Raw genomic sequence first — 20322 nt, forward strand, 5'->3', positions numbered from 1 at the left:
GACACACTCCACTGCCCCTCCGAGGACACAGAATGCATTCACAGGACGGCCCAAAATCTCTTGGGGAAGGGAGGACGTTACTCTCACCTTCAGCCTCTAAGGGTCACACAAGGCTGAGTCACCGCGGTTGCCACTGTCACTAGTTCAAAGTCTTCTTCAATCTAATTCTTCACCTTCATTCTTGTCCCCCACTCCACCTCCAGCTCAATTAGGCTCTGCCCCACTTTAAAAAAAACAAAAAACAAAACACCTCCAACCCAAGCCAGCCCGGACCTGGATAAGTGAACACACTAGTTTGCTACCGGAGGCCCTTTCCCACGCCTCGGCTCGCCCCCGCTAAAGGAATGGGCGCTCTGGTCCTCGCCAGGCGAAGCGAAGCGGTGAGACCCGTCTCCGCCCTTCCCGCCTTCCCGCCCGCCGCCGAGCCCGCGCACGCCGAGCCCGCGCGCCTTACGTCGGGCCCGGCCCCCTGGTTCGTTCCCAGCAGCGCGCAGGCGCGCGCTCCTGGGCCCGCGAGGGGAAGGAGGGCGGGGACGAGGGGCCGAACCTGTGGGGGAAGAGGCGGCGTCGGTCATGTGATGCGGTTTCACTGTTTACACGCGGAGCGGCCGGAGCGTTCGGCCTCAGTCAGGCGCTCCGCTCCGTTTCGGTTTCACTTCCGGTGAGGGGCCGCCTCAGAGCGGGCATTGAGCCGACGGCGAGCGCAGGCGGCGGCGGTGACTGCGGCGCCGCTGCCGGGGGGCGTGCAGCAGCGCGGCGGCAGCGGCGGCTGGGCCTCGATCGCCCGCAGCCCACCTCTCAGGGGCGGGCTCCCGGAGCGAGCAGGGCGGACGAGAAGATGGAGGAGCTGGTGGTGGAAGTGCGGGGCTCCAATGGCGCTTTCTACAAGGTACTTGACTCCAGGGCAGGCCCCATCTTCGCCCTTCTTTCCCTCCCTTTTCTTCTTAGCCTCGGCCGGAGGCAGGCCTGGGGCCCTCTTCCCGAACGCCGCGCCCGGGGCCAGGGCGCGCTCGGCGGGATGTTGTTTGGGAGGGAGGGAAGGACCGGACTTCGGGCCTGTAGGAAGCCCCTTGAGCCCCGCTGCCTCTCCTGTATGAGGCCCCGGCGCCTGTCGGAATGAGAAGCGGGCAAGGAAAAGAGGGTGCCCTTTCGGGGGCCGAGCCCTGGCAGGGAGAGCTGGGGATGGGCGAGGGCCGACGGCAGGTAGGAGATCCGGGCGGGAAGGGCCGGTATCCGCGCGAAGTGACGGTGACGGTTTATTTCTGTTTTCTTAAATATCCTCTCCCAGTGGGATCCGGGCCTGACGTGTGGGTAGTTGCCGAGGAGCGGGGGGCGCTTCCGTCAAGCCGCCTCCTGCCTTGCAAAGAGGGTTTGCCATCTCCTTTGGCTTCTCTTTTCCTGTCCAGCATTGGGACTTCGGAGAGCTCCACTGTTCTGGGCGAGCGGTGTGAAGAAAGAGTAGTAAGGAGCTGTAGTCGGTACCAAATCACAATGGCAACTGATTATTAGTGACCTTTCTTTGTGGATTTCAGAAAAAATTTTAGATTCAAAAGTTTCAGGAAGACCCAGACATATCCAAGTAATGGTTTAAAGAAGTTGGTAATCTTGAATATTCGTGGCTCCTCCTCCCTTGTTATAAATGTGGGCAAATTCAGGAATACAGATGCTTCAGCGTCTAAAAACATTGGCAACTCTGCTACTTAAGAAAAAAAATTAACCCTCCAAAGGCCTGGATACATGCCATGAAACTTCAGGAAATTAACTAAGTGTATCATTATTGGGGAATTTTTTTAAGTGAGTGGAAATAATTGTTCTGTGCTCCAAGGGCTTGACTATCTCCTCTGTGTAATGTTGCAGTGAACTGTATTGTTGAGGTTTTAAATAGGCATGCATGGTTTTGCTGCGGGCTTTTCTTTTTTTAAGTTACACCATTGCAGATCTTACTAATATCTTACATTTTCAAAAGGAGGCTTAAAAATATTTTCATATGTCGGTAGTGCGTCTCTTGGTCCATACTTGCTGTAGATCTAGCAGTCTATAAGTTCTCATTTCCTCTTGAATGTCTCTATATAACTTCTGCGAGTAATGTCCCACCTTACTACAGTATCTTGGCAACAGAAGGTGCATATAGAAGGAAGCATGGGAATTAAATATTGCCATTGTCCAAATGCAATTCTTAAATCTATATAGGATTACATAAACGTTTCAAACGAGGTATATAGGAAAATAAACATTGACTTAACTATATATGTGTTTACCAATTTTATGGAGATTTTGGAGATCAATATATTTAATGAGTGAGTAAAGTATGTAAACTGTTCCATACTTTTAGCAAAATGATGCAGTCAAAATTCTGGTTTCATATTTTTCAGTGATCCATAATTCTGCTGGTTAGTTTGTTTAGAATCGTTCTGCTTCCCAGATTGGTAGTTTTGCTCACTAGATTTGGGGCACTAACTGTAATAAATATGAGCAGGGGCTAATGGTTGAGCGGTATTCTAATAGATCTGTGATATTAGCTTAGATTAGATGCCACTCTTACTGTCTTTTAGTGGAGTTTGTTTGCTACAGAGGGCAAGCAGTACATCGTGGTCTTGAAGGATGTATTGTTCTGTTTGAGCAACCTGTGATTTGCTTATGTGATTTTGCTTGCAAACTGATTGGGATATAAGAAAGGCCCTCTATCTCTGCTCTTAATCCCCCCCTATTTTTGTTTTTTAACGAGATTGCTTAATTTGAAGGTGAATAAAAGGAATGGGTTGTCCCTTAGTTCCTTGAGGGGAAATATTAAACATGAACAAACGTGTGCAGAGAAATTGCTGTTATGTTTATTTAGTTAAGGTTTTGTTTTTAAGAAAACCTCAAATGGTCCGTATTGGTAGAAAAAATAGTTTCTATAATGAAAAAGGTTTAAATTCTTATAAGGCTCAATATTGATGTGAGTTATAAAAGTAAAGCAGAAGTAAACTGAGTTACTTGTCCAGTGGGATGGGCAGAAAAGATGGGAAATAAAGATGAATAAAAAATGAACTATTATGGAGAAATGTTACATTTATGAAAAAATTGGGAACCTGGGTTCATCAGATTGATTGAAAAGGCTTAAAGAACTAAACAACTCAAACAGCTTCAGTATAATTGAATTCAGACTTTGATTTGCCTAAAAGAACCACCATATTGTAAGGTACAGTTCTCCATCTTCTGAGCACATGGTCCAAATTTGCAGTATAAACTGGGTAGAGTATATGCTGGGAACAGTTGGGTTTTCCCCTCTAAAAAATTAACTCAAACTTAGGATTCAGAATTACCAGAACCATGAAACCTAAACCCTAAGGTTGTAACAGCTCATTTCTATTTTTCCCTCTGGTGTTTATTCTTAAAAACTCGAAAGTTGGATTTAGTAACTGTCAGAGCCACTACTTTTGTGCTTAGGTATTTCTTTGACTTAGAAAAAGTCATGTAATGAAAATTTTCTTCACATTTACTCTGAAGTCTTCTGTACTTCAAGGAAGTAAATTGTTCAGGTCAACCACATGTTTTTTTCTTCCCAGTCTAAATAACCTTTTTAGTGTTTAGTATATTTATGGAAGCATCAGTACTCCCCTTTTGAGTTGAGCACTTTCCAACTTCATACTCACACACTCTGAAAACCTCCAAATTATTAATTAAATGTAAAATTCAGTGGTATAATAATTGGCTTTCTGATTCCTGCCCACTATGGGAATGTGCTTCCTGAGATGACTACAATCATGATTTTAACTGTTAACAGGTGCTGAGAGCTCTTGAGGTGCCAGGCAGGGTTCTAGGTGCTTTACCTCTCTTAATTTGTTTAATCACCTCCCACAACCCCGAGTTACCATTGTTATTCCCATTTTATAGATGAGGACATAGATGTACAGAGAGATGAGGTGAGTGAGTTATTACTAGTGTCAGAGCTAGTAAGGGTCAGATCTGGGCTTTGAGATCAGGTAATCTGACTTCCTGAAATGATGAAAATTAGCTTAAAGAAATGAATTGGATTTGATTTCCCGGCCATTTTTGTAAATTTCATTGTAACTTTGTATTTGTTACTGTAAGAATGCCTTAGCCTTATTTTGTAAGTACAGTTGCAAGGATGTTACCATTTTTTTTTACCATTGATTCAAAGACATCACAAAATATTCAGCTTATGTATTAGCTTCCTTTTTATTAACTCTTGCACCTTGACACATTACACTGTAATTCTTCATATGAATGCCTATTAATGAAAGATAAAGTTAGAAATCTTTAATGCTCCTATGAAGTTTGCTCTTGTTACATTGGGAACACATAAGAACTGAAGCATTCAAAAGTTAGAATACATACACACAGGAAAATTAATAACTCATTTAATACTATTCTCTCTATATCTGTGTGTTGTCTTTGCATCAAGGTGAACCAGAAAGGATGCATTTTTCTCAGAATTTGTGGTAAATGCCCAAGTGAAGGCGAGTATTCCTAGTCATGCACTGTGGTTGGAAGAATTGTTGATGAGGTTTATTGTACTTTTCCCTTCCCATTGTTCATTCTCATACATTGTTAGTTCCCACATTCAAAGGGCGGCAAAGCAATAACTCGCTTTATATGTGAAGCCTTGGGTTTGAATCGTATTTTGTCACATTTCATGTGTCCTTATTGTCTGTCTCCTACAGATTTTCTTTAGGAGGGATATTTTGCAATGCTTTTAAGTTTTCTCTAATGAGAATTATCATTGCACAACATGTGCTGTCTTCAGTGATAATGTAGTAGTTGTGTTCATTGGTGGTCAGGGGCTTACATCGAAATTTCTGTGTACAATCTAAGGTGTGAGGTGTAGTGGGAGAGTAAGACTTCACCCAAATAGGGACGGACTTTCTTTTCGTTTCAGCAATCCCGGTGATGTAATGTTTGACTTAGATATCTCTAGTCGTAACACACTTTGGTTACTATGATTTTATGATTGCCTCTTTGGCCCAGTTGCCAGGTGGGGGATCCCATAATGATTTTTTGATTTTCTGTTTATTCTCCCTGATAAGGAGCCTGTGTCTCTTTTTTTTTTCTTTCTTTCTTTCTTTATTTTTGGTGTGTTGGTTCTTTGTTGCTGCACACGGGCTTCCTCTACTCTTCATTGCTGTGTGTGGGCTTCTCATTGCGGTGGCTTCTCTTTTTGGGGAGCGCGGGCTCTAGGCATGTGGGCTTCAGTAGTTGTGGCGCATGGGCTCAGCAGTTGTGGTTCGTGGGCTCTAGAGTGCAGGCTCAGTAGTTGTGGTGCACGGGCTTTGTTGCTCCGCAGCATGTGGGATCTTCCCGGACCAGGGATCGAACCTGTGTCCCCTGCATTGGCAGGCGGATTCTTAACCACTGCCCCACCAGGGAAGTCCCACTGTGTCTGTCTTTAACTGCACTTTTAGCACCTTTCTCAAACCCCAAAGATTTTCATCACTTTTTTTTTTCTTCTGAAAGTCTAAATAACATTTTAGTATTTAGTATCTTTGAGAAAACAGCCTTTTCTCTTTCTATCCTAATTTTTAAATCTTTTTTTAAGTGTGCTTTTGTTGAGGTGTAACTTTCTCAGATGCAAGAGTGTTTATGGTTCTGCATCTTTTATAAAATATGCCCCTCTCTGCTTAACCTCTCATTTATTTAGTGCCAACTATGTGCCAGCCATCGTGCTAGGCACTAGACATGTGTGATTTCATTATTCACAACAGTTTAGGAGGCAAGTCCAGGTCCCCTGTGTCCATTCCTCACTTACACAGACGAGGCATCTGAGGCCCAGAGACCATTTCTTGGAGAGTCCCACAGCTGTTATGTCTTAGATCCAAGATTTTGAACCTACCTCTCATTCACAGCAAAACTCTTAACCACTAAGTTTACTGACCCTTGTAAGAGCCCTAGCTCTCATCCAGTCCCATGCAGCTCCCTTCTTGTATTCATTCAAACCCATTCAGTTGCCTTCTTTGGTAACCAACCCCTCAGGACTCCCCTGAACCTATCTTCTCATCAACTTTGCTTGATGTAGATAGGTAGAGAGCACAACAAAACATAGTTTTCCCAGTTGTTGGTGGGTGGGGTGATAGAGCTCTGGGGTGGCCAGGGTATGAGTGTTGGGGTAAGGCAGGGGCAGGGCCGAAAAGGAGGGTTATTGGAGAAAGTATGATGAGAAGCAGAAAGATGGGACCTTTGTTGGAATTTTAGCAGAAGGCCTCAGGAGTCAGAGGAGACCTTTGTCCTTGGCGAGAGTGCAAGCCAGAGGCAACCTCTGAGTTTCTTTTATTCCCCTTATTACAGCAGCAACAAGAAGGTATTCCATGCTTTCTGTATTCACATAACATGCAAACAGTGGCTAAAAATGACTGGTTTGGGAACAGTCATGCCAACATCCATATACAGGTAAGCCTCATTAATTCGAGGCGGTGGCCGCAGTAAGCTGTGATGATTACTCAAACCATTTTTGACACTCTACATCCAGAATTGCTTTTAGTGTCTTTGAAAGCTTGGAAGCGTTTTTTTGTTTTGTTTTTTGGTTTTTAATAGTCACAACAGTTGCAGATCTTCCTCCTTTGAAGGGATGCTTAGTTTTAAGAAATACGCAAATGTGGTGAATAAGTGTGATTAAACTGTACAATAACTTTTTGGCAAATAGAAAAAAATTAAAATAGAGCAATGAAGTAATGAGACTAACTTTTAGAGTGCTTTCAAGTTGGATTTGAAAACAGTCCCCAACATTTGTAAATGTTTTAAATCAGTGCTATCCAATGGAACTTTCTGTGATGATGGAAGTGGTCTCACCTGCGCTGTCCTCTACGGTAGGTACTGAGCCCTGTGTGGCTTTTGAGCACTTGAAATGTGGCAAGTATGACTCAGAGACTGATTTTTAATTTTACTTAATTGTACTTAATTAAATAGAAATATGTACATATGACCAGCAGCTTCTATGGTGAGCAACAGCACGGTTTTAGACAAGGGCAATAGTATTGGAAAGGTACCTGATTTAGTGAGAACAGTTCTTCACCCAGCTGTAACAAGGTTCTCTTAGCTGACTAAAGGACTTACCATTTTCAGCATATAATATACAGTAAAGAACTAATGCTAGTTACTGCCAAGACATGCAAACATAAAATTTTAGACAAGGATGAAGACAGAGCAAAGACATTTTTCGGTAAATAAGGGATTAGCTCCTAATAGGAGTCCCACCCTCAAAAAGCAGATTGTTAATTTGGTATTCGCCATCATGTAAACACAAGGGAGAAGTTGGGGTGGGGGGGGTCTGTTTTTCCTTTCTCTGTAATTTGTGGGACTTACTTTATAAAACTAAACGTCGAATTCCTCCAACTTTAACTCAAAATCAAGCCTTTCTGTTGCTGAAGTAATAGGCAAACCCCTGAGAGCACTGGGGGCATGCGCCCTTATAAAATCTAGTATATTCTAAGATATCATGGTCAGTATTAAACTAGAGTTCTTGAAATACTCTGTAGAGAATGGGTGTGATTTAAATATGGCTAAGGAAAAATAAGCAAGATCAAAATGATAGGAAGAAAATGTGGATTTTCCCCCCACTTTAAACCAGCAACTATAAAGATACACGTACATGCTTAATTTAGAAATAATAATTTAGCCATTTTGAGTATCACGGAACACCTAGATTCCATTATAGTCCACCTTGATCTTACAAGGAAACTGTCTTCTAGCATAGCTTTGCCTTTATTCTTTTAAGCAAAATGCAGAAGTTTGTTGTCTCTGTTTAGCTGTTGCTCCAGGTCTAAGCCTTTGTTCCTGCTGCCCATTAGGCCTGCTGTGCCTCCCCATCCTCCACTCCCTAAGTTGGATAGGAACCTCATCCTCTTCTGTTTGTCTTTCCTGGCCAACATACTGCCACTGCACCACACACATACCTTTCCTCCGAGGCTAGGATAGGAACCCCTTAGGCAATGATCCATGATAATAACTATTCATTGAACCCTTAATAGGTACTCTGAAGTCCAACAGTAAATAAAAGGCCTAAATCGCCCACCCTCAGGAAGCTTACTGTTGGTAGGAAAATGGGCAAAATACTATAGTGGGATGAGTTTATAGTGAGGATACTCATAAGATGCTATAAGAATGTAGAGGATGGAATTTAACTTAGTCTTCTGGGTTTTCCCATAGCAGCTGACATCTGAACTGAAATGTAAAAGACCAGTAGGAGATAGCTAGGTGAAGAGGGGAAGAACAATAGGAAAGAAGGACCAGCAGCATGTACAGAGAGGCCCAAGTAGTTTAGCACTGCTGGATCACAGCCTACAAGGATGTGAAAGATGAAGCTTGGAGAGGTGAGCAGTGGGGCCAGGTCACAAAGGGCCTTTTTCAGGCAGAGGAGTTTGACCATAATCCTGCGGACAGGGAGAAACCACGAAAGGACAGAAACATGTACAGAACACATTGGAGTAAGAAGCTTAAATCTCTAAAGCCATTTTAAAATGAATTAAGATATAAAGCCCCTTGGGTTTCTTTATGCTTTATCCTACTCCTCTAATTGTCAAAACAAAAACAAAACCTCCTTTCCTGCACCTACTAAAAACTTATTTTTATAGAATTACGGACAGCATGCTGATTAAAGAATTCTTGATAATTAGTTAGCTATTACTTTTGTTATGTCCTTCTGCAGATTATTAGCAATTGCGTCATCAGATTTAAAAGATTTAAACCTCTGTACTTTATATTACTTTTTGTTTTTGCCAAGTGCCTGCAAGATTGAGAATTTAATTAAACTCTGGTAATTGGACTTTTTAGTGGTATTAGCAGCACATTGTTTTTAAAGAGAACTTAGTGTACTTGTGCATATATAGATTTGAGATTATATTTAGTTATTTACTATTGTATTCTCCTAAAACTGTATTAAGGAGAAAAAGATAGGTTACAACAGATCTACACTGACTGGTATATAGCTCTGGAACAAGTTTCTTAGTTCCCAGTACTTCTAGCCTGAAGTATACCTTCAGCTTTGCATTGTAATTTTCAATTTACTTGTCTGTCTTTGTCCTATGAGATGCTGAACTCTGGAGCAATTCTTTGTGTTTTATTTTAACAAATGAGTATTCCTAGGGCCTAGCACATAGTAGGTATCTAAATATAGATGTGATTCATGAATGAGTGATCCTCACAAACAGACAAACTTTCACTTGAAGCTTCATTGTGTTGTTAAACATAAAATGTTTGGTATCTCTGTAAAGTGTAACTGAAAACAAAAATGATGTTTAAGCTTAGAAGTTAGTTTAACTGTGGTGTTTTTTTTTTCTTATAGGCATTTGTAAAAGATGTTCATGAAGATTCAATAACAGTGGCATTTGAAAACAAGTAAGTGTCTTGATATAATTTTAATATTTAGGTTCTTTAATATTTTATGCTAATTTTTCCTTTTACTCCTCATTTAAAAAAATTCAAGTGTAGTCTGAGTGTTTTTCAGGAATGGATCTTCATGTTACTGACCAGGAAGTTCGTGAACAACTCAATAGTAAACCAATGGAATGACTGTTCCTGCTAATGACCTCAGAGATCCCTTTTGTATAATCTTGATCCTTACAACTCAGTCCCCTTGAATGTGAAGAAAGAAACCAGATTCTTCTGTATTAGTAACTGAGGGTTTGAATAGAAATATTTGTAAATGTTAAAAGATGAAAATGAATGGATTCACGGGTACTGGGAAAGTCGATGTGAGTTTTGTAATGTTAAATCTAAAATTGATGGTTTTAGTCATCTGGTATATTTTATTGGAAATAATTGTGTTTGCCCATTAACATTTTTATCTGTTTCATATATTTATAATCATTAATAGCAGTAACTGATCTTTTCTGCTTTCTTCTGCTAGATGAGTAAATAAAAATACTTAGAGGACTAGGAACATTAGCTATATAAAGGCATCAATAGTATAGATGTTAACATTTTATTAGGGGAGACAGGTCTCTTGACTAAATTTTTTTAATGCTGATAACGGCTATTTTCAGAGTAGCCATTCAAGATTCTAAAGTACATATAAACTCCTTAACCAGAGTATAGATGTGGTCATGATCTTAGGATTTTACTGAACTCTGAAGTCTGGTCAACAATTATAATGTTTGGCTTTTATTTACCAAGAGAAATTAATAGTGTATCAAAAGCAGATTGCAAATCTACAGAGAGAAGAAATAAATTAGTGGTTGCTTAGTGGCTGGTGGGGGATGGAGAGCCATAGCTAAAGAGTATGGGATTTCTTTTTGAAGTGATGAAAATTTTCTAAAATTGACTGGTAATGGTTGCACATATCTGTGAATATACTTAAACCCATTGACTTGTACATACACTTCAGTGGATGCTTATATGGTTACGTGAATTATATCTCACTAAATCTGTTAAAATACAGTATCTGACCCAAACATGCTATAATTAGAATGTTAGCAGAATCTTTTAGCTGCCAACAGGGCAAAGTACAGTTGACCCTTGAACAACATGAATTTGAACTGCGTAGGACCACTTATACGTGGATTTTTTTTCAGTAGTAAATACTACAGTAGTGCACAATCCAGGGTTGGTTAAATCCGTGATGCAAACCACAGATATGGAGGAACTGTGGCTACGGAGAGCTGACTATAAGTTATCCATGCTTTTTTTTTTTTTTTTTTTTTTTTTTTTTTTTTGCGGTACGCGGGCCTCTCACTGTTGTGGCCTCTCCCGTTGCAGAGCACAGGCTCCGGGCGCGCAGGCTCAGCGGCCATGGCTCACGGGCCCAGCCGCTCCGCGGCATGTGGGATCTTCCCAGACCGGGGCAAGAACCCATGTCCCCTGCATCGACAGGCGGACTCTCAATCGCTGCGCCACCAGGGAAGCCCTATCCGTGCATTTTTGACTGCACAGAGGGTCAGCATCCCTAACCTCCGAGTTATTCAAGGGTCAACTGTAGTTTTCTCGGATGCCTAAAACGCATTTAGGGAGACAGATAAAAGGATTTAGAGTATCCAGCCCAATTCTCAGCTCTAGACAAATAGTCTTGGTCCCAAATACAAGTTTGGATAATAGAATACCTTTCTCTGAATACATAGAGCCAAAAGTTCCAGAATCTGCCTCTGCATGATTATCCATGCATTATACACTAGATAACAGCATCACACCTCTAACAGAGGAATCTTTGATAACTTGGAGAGTAAATTTTTTCTTGTACTTATACTCTTATCTGCTGGCTTCCATCACTAGGTAAACACTGTTTCCCATAAAGGGAGAGTTATCTTTATTTGCTACTCTTTAAGTTTCTCCTAGAGTCCTTAATCTAAGGTATTAAGCAAACACTTATTTCCTCTATGCATTCAAGAATGTATCTATTTGTTTATACAGTGATCAGTTCTCATTTGTTTTCAACCAGATTTCTACTATAAACTTAAAATTATTCTTTCTATGGATCTCCTAATTGTCTGCTTACCGTAGCTGTGTACAAGTTTCTCTTCTAGCTGTCATCCTGAGAATTTGAAATAGATCAACTTTTTCCTTGTGTTTGTGTAGTATGTATGAGATTCAACACTGGGTTTGAGCATGTCAACAGGATTTGATAGGTCCCTACCAAAGTAGTACTTTCCTTGCATTTCCTTTTTGTTTTTCTGGTTTTTTAAAACAAACAAAAGACAAACCTGATGTTTTGTAAAACTTCAGACTATATTTACCCTCTCTTTCCTTTCAATCATAAAGAAACTCCTATAATACCACATTATTTTAGATGCTTTCTTTTTGCCTTCCATATTTTGTATTTTTTGAATAAAAAATTTGACTTTCATCTCTATACTTAAGACAAAATAATTCTTTGGAATGAAGAAACTTTATTATTATATGCTTTACAAATCAAATTTAGCAATGAATCTTTAACATGTTAAGTCACTGAATTCAGTAAGTATATTAAAAAGTTTTTCTGAAGTGAAGACTTTTGTTTGTTTGGCCACGTTGCACAGCTTGCGGGATCTTAGTTCCCTGACCAGGGATTGAACCCAGGGCCCTGGCAGTGAGAGAACCGAGTCCTAACCACTGGACCACCAGGGAATTCCCTAAAGACAATTTTTTTTAAGTTTCAGAGTTTTCAAGGGTGTATAATACAGAAAAGGGGTTCAGTGTAATATAGGCCCTAATCATATTTACACAAATTCTGACTTACCTACCCTGCTATCTTATATAATAGCTCTTCTTTTTTAAAAAAAAAAAAAAAGCACTTTTCTCAATAGGATTTTACTTAGAGAGCCCTTTAGCAGAAAACCCAGAAGTGACTGCTCTAGCAGTTGAATCCTCCAGTGTTTCTGCAAACTTTATCTTTTAATATTCTATATCATTGTAGATATAAAAGAATAATTTGGTGTTTTTCAAAATTGTTCCACATAACTTTAAATTAAAAAACATATGGGCTTCCCTGGTGGCGCAGTGGTTGAGCGTCCGCCTGCCGATGCAGGGGAAACGGGTTCGTGCCCCGGTCTGGGAGGATCCCACATGCCGCGGAGCGGCTGGGCCCGTGAGCCATGGCCGCTGGGCCTGTGCGTCCGGAGCCTGTGCTCCGCAACGGGAGAGGCCACAACAGTGAGAGGCCCACATACCGCAAAAAAAAAAAAAAAAAAACATAGACAACTTACTGAACTTTAAATTAAAAAACATAGGCAACTTACTGAACTCCTCTAGGCTGTCTCCATCCGGTTTCTGTGGTGTAGGAGACCCCACCAGGCCAGTGCATGCTGGTACGTCATGCTGATCAGCAGTCAGCTATCCATGGCAGGAACTGACCACCTCGTGGGATCTAAAATTTAAAGGGGGAAAAGTGAGTTGTGAATTGCTAATGTGCTGAGTGCCCCATTTTGCTTGGGAATTAGAGGGCATTTAGGACCAGTTTCTGTGGTCATCGGAATGTGGTTACAATTCCTTTGCAAGTGGAAGTATGGTGATGACATTACTAACACTTACTGATATTAACGTATTTTAGCATCAAAGGAAATTGCTGTTGTGGCCCTGAGTTTAGAACTCTTAGAGGTTGAAATTATCGGAAGAAAGACTTGTTTGGAAAATTGTAATGTTGATCTGTTGTGTTTAGAGAAATATTCCAAATAGAACTACGAGGCTGCTGTGCTGCATGCAGAGTTTGTTGAAATGTGTCTATATTGCCATTATGCCCCACTCAGCAAAACACTGACAGTTTTAAAGCATTTGCTTCTTTAAACTAGAAAACCAAATGGTCACACTTAACCAAAAGTTGATGGCAGCATGGTCACTGTTTCCATTAAACCAAAAAGCATGTTAAATAATTGCATTTGCTTATTTGCAGCTGGCAGCCAGAGAGGCAGATTCCATTCCATGATGTGAGATTCCCACCACCTGTAGGTTATAATAAAGATATAAATGAAAGCGATGAAGTTGAGGTAAGTTTCCCCTGCCATCAAGTTATTAAGCACTGAAGAAGGGGGAGCATTTAATTTGCCTGTGCCTTTTGTATCCCTTGTCTTTAATACTTTTCAGTCTGCATTGAGAATTACAGCTCTGATGCATATGTGCTTTTGACTGCTCCATCTTAATAATGATTGGAAATAATACATTATTGATGCTTAAGTGTGGCTGCCTGAGCAGCACTCAGGGTGCAGCTTTGAAAGTCACCACTGATCTCCTTTGCCCACTAGTATTTCTTTTCCAGCTTCCCTCATTCTCTGAATCTTTTGTTTGAATAATATATTGTTAGTTTACAACTGTGTCCCCATTTTAAGTAAAATGGGTTAGGAAAAAATCATGCCTTAATGATAGAGCAGCATCCTAGGCTTTCTTTAAGTAGCAGAAAATCCTCCTGGGGTATTTGTAAAAACTCATCTGTGAGTTTTAGTATATACACATACAGGTAAAACATCTTTTCACAGGAGATGCTATGAACCAACTGCTTATGTGCCATTGATGTCTGACCAAAAAGTGCTATGGAGATGTAGCACATTGACAAAAACATTATATTTGTGATTTCTCTAGCCACTGAAAATCGTTGTGACACTTAAAAGGCACTTGGAGTCTGCTTTATGTTGTAGTTGGTCTATATAGTATCCTTTTCTTCCTCCCCGTTCATGTACTCCATTTTAAGCTTCTTCTCTTCTCCACGATGCCTTGTTAACAGTTGCAATTTCATGAACATTTGTGGTATGATGGAAGCAGCTAAGAATCCATTTGTACAGGTCAGGTAAGGTGTACTAGGTCCTTGAATTCTTATTTCCTGTACTAGGTACAGATGGTCAGTGAAACCATGAAACCCAGCCTTGACAAGGTCACATTCTAGTGAGGATAGCTAATACTATGGAAGTTGTAAGTCCTAGGAAGAAAAAAAGAGGATGAAAGGTGATGTAGGGGCAGGAGTGCTATTTTAGAGAGTGCTCAGAGAAGGTCTCTGGATGTCCAGGCCTGTGTTCTTTTCTCTACAGCTTTATAGTGGAAATAGAATAAAGTGCTATTTATTTACCAAAAATGTACTCAGTACTTACTAGGTGAAAGGAACTGGGCTTGGTTTTGTGACGGATCCCAGTAGGGAGCACAAACAGTGTCTGTACTTGAGGACCTTTAGCTGTTCACTTCCCCAGGAGACTACGAGCTTCCTGAAGTCAAGGACCAGGACTTTTGGTCTGTCTGTATCAGAAGGCCTCATAATAGTGTTTGGATGGATAAAGGGGACTGTTTTTGCTTTTTTTCCCTCTCAACTGAGTCACATGACAGGTGGTAACCAGTGAGATGCTGTTGCTACAGTGACCTCACTAACTGAGGTTGTTGCTCTTGCTAGAGCAGAGCTGAAAGGAATTGATGGTCGCAAGAGAGAAATGTAGGTTAAATCAAGTTGTACTGAGTCACTGTATTGTATAACCATTAACTTAGGTCTTTTGGTCTGTCTGTACCACGAACGCTCGTAATAGTGATGAATAGAGGGGACTTTTTTCCCAACTTAGTCACACAACAGATGGGAACCAATGGACCACAGTTGCCAGGATGACCTCATTGTGTTACATGACAATTAACAAATAACTGAGGTTATTTCTCTGGCTAGAGCAGAGGTGATAGGAAGTGTTGGGGGCAAGAGGGAAAGGAGGTTGCGTTAAGTTGTATTTCATCTTTGTGTTGTGTAACTATTAGCTTCAGTAGTAAAAGGGAGACGAGAGTCAGAGCCTTGAGTTGCTGGTCTTCTCTTCTCTCCTATCCTCTCCTCCCCATCCTCCTTGTCCTCCCTGTGTTGTCTTTCTACTTCTGAGTATTTCTGTCTCTCTCTCCATGTGTCTCTTTTCCTATTAACCTTGATTTGCTAGTGTCTTCACAAAAGGTTCCATGCTGCACATCATAAGTGAACTGTGAAGTGGTCGCCAGAGAGATCAGTTTAGAAGAACTGATCCACAGTGTGTGAGAGCAGGAACGTGGTATCCAGAGGATTGCCAGCGTGGAGTTGTCCATTTTAGTGGAGAGGGGACAGGAGACCAGAGAGTGACCAAGGATCTGTCCATTTAGTTCCCAGGATACATGAATGCCAGGTGGTATCCTTAGTGGGCTGAGTAGTCAGTGGCCTTACCCATTTAGTGACCATGCAGCCAGGAAGTAGGCCAGGGTCAGTAACTTCCAATTTGTTATTTGCTTATTAGAGTAAAACAAAAACAAATCTGTCTTTACATTTTTTAGATACATTTTCATAGCTCACAAAGTACCCAAGGAAAGTATGCCCAGGTTTATGAATGGTCAACTTTTCTTGAGCATTCATATTCAGATTACTGATTATTACTGAGGCAGCATAGGGAAATAGGAAAGCACTTTTTACAGGACTCTCCCAGGTAATCAGGTAGTTTCTGAGTGTGTATGTCTAGAAGTAGGGGTGCAATCTGGCTTAAAGTCTACAGCTTATGGGCTTGAAAGACACCTAAGGTCATTTTAAGAAATTTTCCTTGATGTCTGATAATTTATAGATTTCTGAATGATGTTAATCATGAAATATTCTATGTTGTAATTTTTGTGTAGGTTTATTCCAGAGCAAATGAAAAAGAGCCTTGCTGTTGGTGGTTAGCTAAAGTGAGGATGATAAAGGGTGAGGTAGGAAAATGCCTATTTAAATTTTTTTTCTTATGCGATTTCCCTTTTCTAAAGCCAGGTATACTACATTTCAGTCTGGATTTCTATTTGAAAGTAATATCTAACTTGAGCATTTTATTTAAATGTTTACATGTTCAGTATATTTCATGTGTTTGTTAGTTGATCAAATAGTTTTTTTTCCTCTAGAGAATTGAAAAACAACTGAATAGGTATAGCTTCTTGTTCTTACTTTAAACACTGTGACCAGGAATGACTTTCATTTATTTCTCACAGTTTTATGTGATAGAATATGCAGCATGTGATGCTACATACAATGAAATTGTCACAATTGAACGTTTACGTTCAGTTAATCCCAACAAACCTGCCACAAAAGATACTTTCCATAAAATCAAACTGGACGTGCCAGAAGACTTACGACAAATGTAAGTTGGTATGCAAGAAAGACTGAGAACTTAGATGTGCTATGCAATTAATTTAAAAGAATATAAGTTTTCAAAGAATAGAAATCAATTTTTAAATTCAGTGAACTTTGGCAAAAATGGTTTGCAAAAGTAGTGAAAAAAACATATTTAGCTTTTTCCAGTTATATAATCAAGCCAACATTCCACTTGTTTAAACTTACTTGGTTACATACATGGCTGATGTACATTTGTTTTCTAAAATACACATTGTTCATAGAATTTTAAGATTTTGAAACTGGTTAATACAGATACTCTGTCCTAAGTCACAAATCAATTTCTAGGCAATGGAGATTTGTCCAGGTTTTTTCCCTTTTAGCTAGTATTTTCAGATAAATATGTAACAAGTAGAGCTTAAAGAAGCTTCAGAAGGTCATCTCTCTTATAAACCTTGATCTGAAGTAATGCTTAAAGACCTTTTAGAGAAGAAATTCCTTTTTAAAGATTTCATCAAGGCGTATATTAAGTTTGATTTGGACATGTCACACTTTAGATAAACAGTAACTTGTATTTCACAATACATAGAAATCCTGCTTCTTGATTATAAAGATTGCATATGTATGTTTGTGCCTTCTGATTCTTATACATTTCCTTCTCTCCCTTAAATTGGTCAGCACTTTTTCTTTAGAAAAGAAACAGCAAAACAAAATTGGGTATCCTGTAGCTATCCCCAAAAGTGTTCAACAGTTGACTCAAGAAAATTAGTGACCTACCATATGTAACTGAAATCAGGAAGCCTGCAGGGGAGAGTGGTTCCCCTAAAGATGTCACCTCTGGTCATCTACGACCACCAGTAATCCCCTAAGAACATAACTGGTTTTTTCCTTTCTCTGTAATCTCATATGCTTGATTGGCCTGAGTATATCAGAAATGTACAGCAAAGGAACTAAACTGTTAAATGGATATAGCATATTTTGCATAAATCAAGTTTAATATGAATCTACAATTCTACTAAGTGCAAATGTCTCTGCATATATTTGTACCAGTAGTTGGTAATCAGTCATCTGAACTTCACAGTGGATATTGTTTTTATTTCTAGGTGTGCCAAAGAATCGGCACATAAAGACTTTAAAAAGGCAGTTGGTGCCTTTTCTGTAACTTATGATGCAGAAAACTATCAGCTTGTCATTTTGGTGAGTGTGTTTGAGTTGTCTATTTTGGTGTATTTCATTTAGGGCATTTGCTTTGATAATAATGATGTTGATTTATATCCTTTAGTCTATCAATGAAGTCACCTCAAAGCGCGCACACATGCTGATTGACATGCACTTTCGGAGTCTGCGCACTAAGCTGTCTCTGATACTGAGAAATGAAGAAGCCAGTAAGCAGCTAGAGGTATGTGGCTTTCTTTAGGGATGGTTGTAAGATTATCTAGAAATAACTGTGTGTTTACAAAACCTGAATATGGGCAGCTTGTCCTTTATTTATTGTTTCTTAGCAATTCCTTATATTCTATATTTTGAAAAATTAAATTGTACAATGCATAATCATACTAAAATTTTTATGCCTGAGGTTTCAGAATTAAGCAGCAGTTTATGTATGCTAAGGAACTTTTGGCCAACTCACTTTTTACTAGAAGTTCATCAAAGCTGCTAATAAAATGAAGCAATGCTTCTTCCATATAACATGTTATCATTAAAGTACTAGAGAGTATTTAAATATCTAATCATATTCCTTTCATTATGTATGTTTATCTCTGTTTAAAAGGGTATAGAACTTCTTCATTCTAATTGGTTGTCACTCTTTAAAACTCCTGTCTTCAGATTCCTGCCAGAGGCTATTTCCCTAACTTACTATTTCGTCTCTTAAGGTGCATTTTATCTACTTTTATTAATCCTCCAATAATTTCCATCACCATACATTTATTTTCATTGATAACTATTTAGTACTTCCATCCATTACCATAGAAACTAAATGGATTTTAGTTTAATGTGCCAACTGAAGTATATTATTGTCAGATTCCAGAGTTCCTCATCATTATTCATTTCGTTAGAGGGAAAACACCATGCAGTTGAAATAGTAAAGAAAAAAAGGAGTTCCAAACTGCATTTTAAGAGAAAAGGTGACTACTACTAAAGGCTGTATTCTTGTAAAACCCTGTGAAACGTGCCACCTTCCAACTTAATATGTGATCGCTGAACTCTTAGCAGGAGAGGAGACATTCATATCTCCTTTTGCTACTTTGTTTTCCTTACCGCCATATGGAGGTCTATTTAATTGGGTTTTACTCTCATTCTTTCTTGATGTCCCTGTGTTCACAAGTTTGTGGTTTCTTTAGTGATTCTCTCATAGCTTTTAGGCCAGAACAGCCTCCTTACTTTCATTGTGAGTATTGTGGAAATATACTCATTTACCTCTTCTTAAACATCTAATTCTTCTTAAATGGTCTGTTATCATTCCTTTGGCTTATCATTTATCAGTGAATTATCAATTGAAAAGAATGAACCAGGTGAATGAACCAGGACTCAAAAAACATGACCTCTTGAAAAGTCCTAGGAATATTTGATACATTTTGTTGCTCTAATCTACAAAAAAGGATTTTATACTTTTAAAATTGTTTATAGTAGTTACACTCATTCATTCAAATTATCAGGTATGTTGAATAATGAGAAACTAGCGTGCATGCCTATCTTTTCTCACTACTAATATTAAAGAGATCCACATATTCAGATATGAAATTTCCATTTTTCAACATGAGCCACTAATATGTTTGGTTTTCATTAATGGCATGCTAGAACTAAACATTAAATTTTGATAATACTATCTAAAGAGAGTGATTATCCACAAGTTTGAGGTGTCAGTATAACCTAGTTCAGTCATCACTGAATATTTGAAAGAATTCATCTTACTTGTGGATCCAGATCACAAGGTCTTACAGACTCTGATCTCATTTTAGGTTGCAGGCACATACGTAAGATAAGCTGTAAATCTTTGATACTCTGTGATCATTCAATTTAATTACTATACCAAAATTTTTATGATTCCTTTACTCAGGTTGGGGGTGGGGGTGGGAGGGTGTCCTTTTAATGTCATCACTTCATCAGAGGACTATCTAGGCCCACAGTATCTAGTAATAAGTTATGTAAATGGCACTGTTTCTAGAAGAAAAAATGTATGCACACACACACACACACACACCAATATCCTTTAATAAAAGGAAGTGAAATACAACATTATAAAGCAACCATACTCCAATGAAAATGAATTTAAAAAATGAAATGAATACAATTTTCTGTAAAGATGGTATTTAAATTTTTTTTTTACTTAATTAATATTGAGTCTGTCAGACCCAGTGAGCTGGTTTTTATTTGGGAACATTTGATCTGCTTCTTAAGTATTACATTGATGTCACTGGTTAACTAAGGCAGCCTTGCAAATAGGTTTGCAAAAGTTACCTGGGAAAAGTATCAACAAGCCCTTTCCTGTTAACAAAAATATATCAAATGGCATAGACCTTTAGTGACCTAAAAAGTACTTACGCTGTGCGAAATATTTTCTTAAACCTGTTAGTTTCCGAGTGAAACTGATTTATAGGTCCCTGATATACAGGGGCAAGATAATGTACATGGCTGACCTAAATACAGTTGTCTTAATAGTCGATAAAGCATACTAATCAGATGTGTGTTTCTCTTCAGAGTTCAAGGCAACTTGCCTCAAGGTTTCACGAACAGTTTATCGTACGAGAAGATCTGATGGGTCTAGCTATTGGTACTCATGGTGCTAATATTCAGCAAGCTAGAAAGGTACCTGGGGTCACTGCTATTGATCTAGATGAAGATACCTGCACATTTCATATTTATGGGGAGGT

At 39.4% G+C, this 20322-nt stretch overlaps 1 protein-coding gene across 9 annotated transcripts in view; it reads left to right on the top strand.

Moving 5' to 3' along the window:
* Nucleotides 1-838: 838 nt before the first annotated feature.
* FMR1 (fragile X messenger ribonucleoprotein 1) overlaps nt 839-20322 on the top strand; it is a gene marked incomplete at both ends in the record, with an annotated part of 34813 nt that continues 15329 nt past the window's right edge. For all 9 annotated transcript variants that reach the window (XM_079727578.1, XM_079727580.1, XM_079727583.1 and 6 more), the window contains 8 exons: nt 839-889; nt 9278-9330; nt 13292-13385; nt 15985-16056; nt 16330-16478; nt 17554-17647; nt 17733-17849; nt 20150-20320. In XM_079727578.1, coding sequence (XP_079583704.1) covers nt 839-889; nt 9278-9330; nt 13292-13385; nt 15985-16056; nt 16330-16478; nt 17554-17647; nt 17733-17849; nt 20150-20320 — 801 coding nt within the window. The remainder of the gene's footprint in view (nt 890-9277; nt 9331-13291; nt 13386-15984; nt 16057-16329; nt 16479-17553; nt 17648-17732; nt 17850-20149; nt 20321-20322) is intronic.

The sequence above is a fragment of the Hyperoodon ampullatus genome (genome assembly GCF_949752795.1).
Source record: "Hyperoodon ampullatus genome assembly, chromosome: X".
NCBI classification, from domain to species: Eukaryota; Metazoa; Chordata; class Mammalia; order Artiodactyla; family Ziphiidae; genus Hyperoodon; species Hyperoodon ampullatus.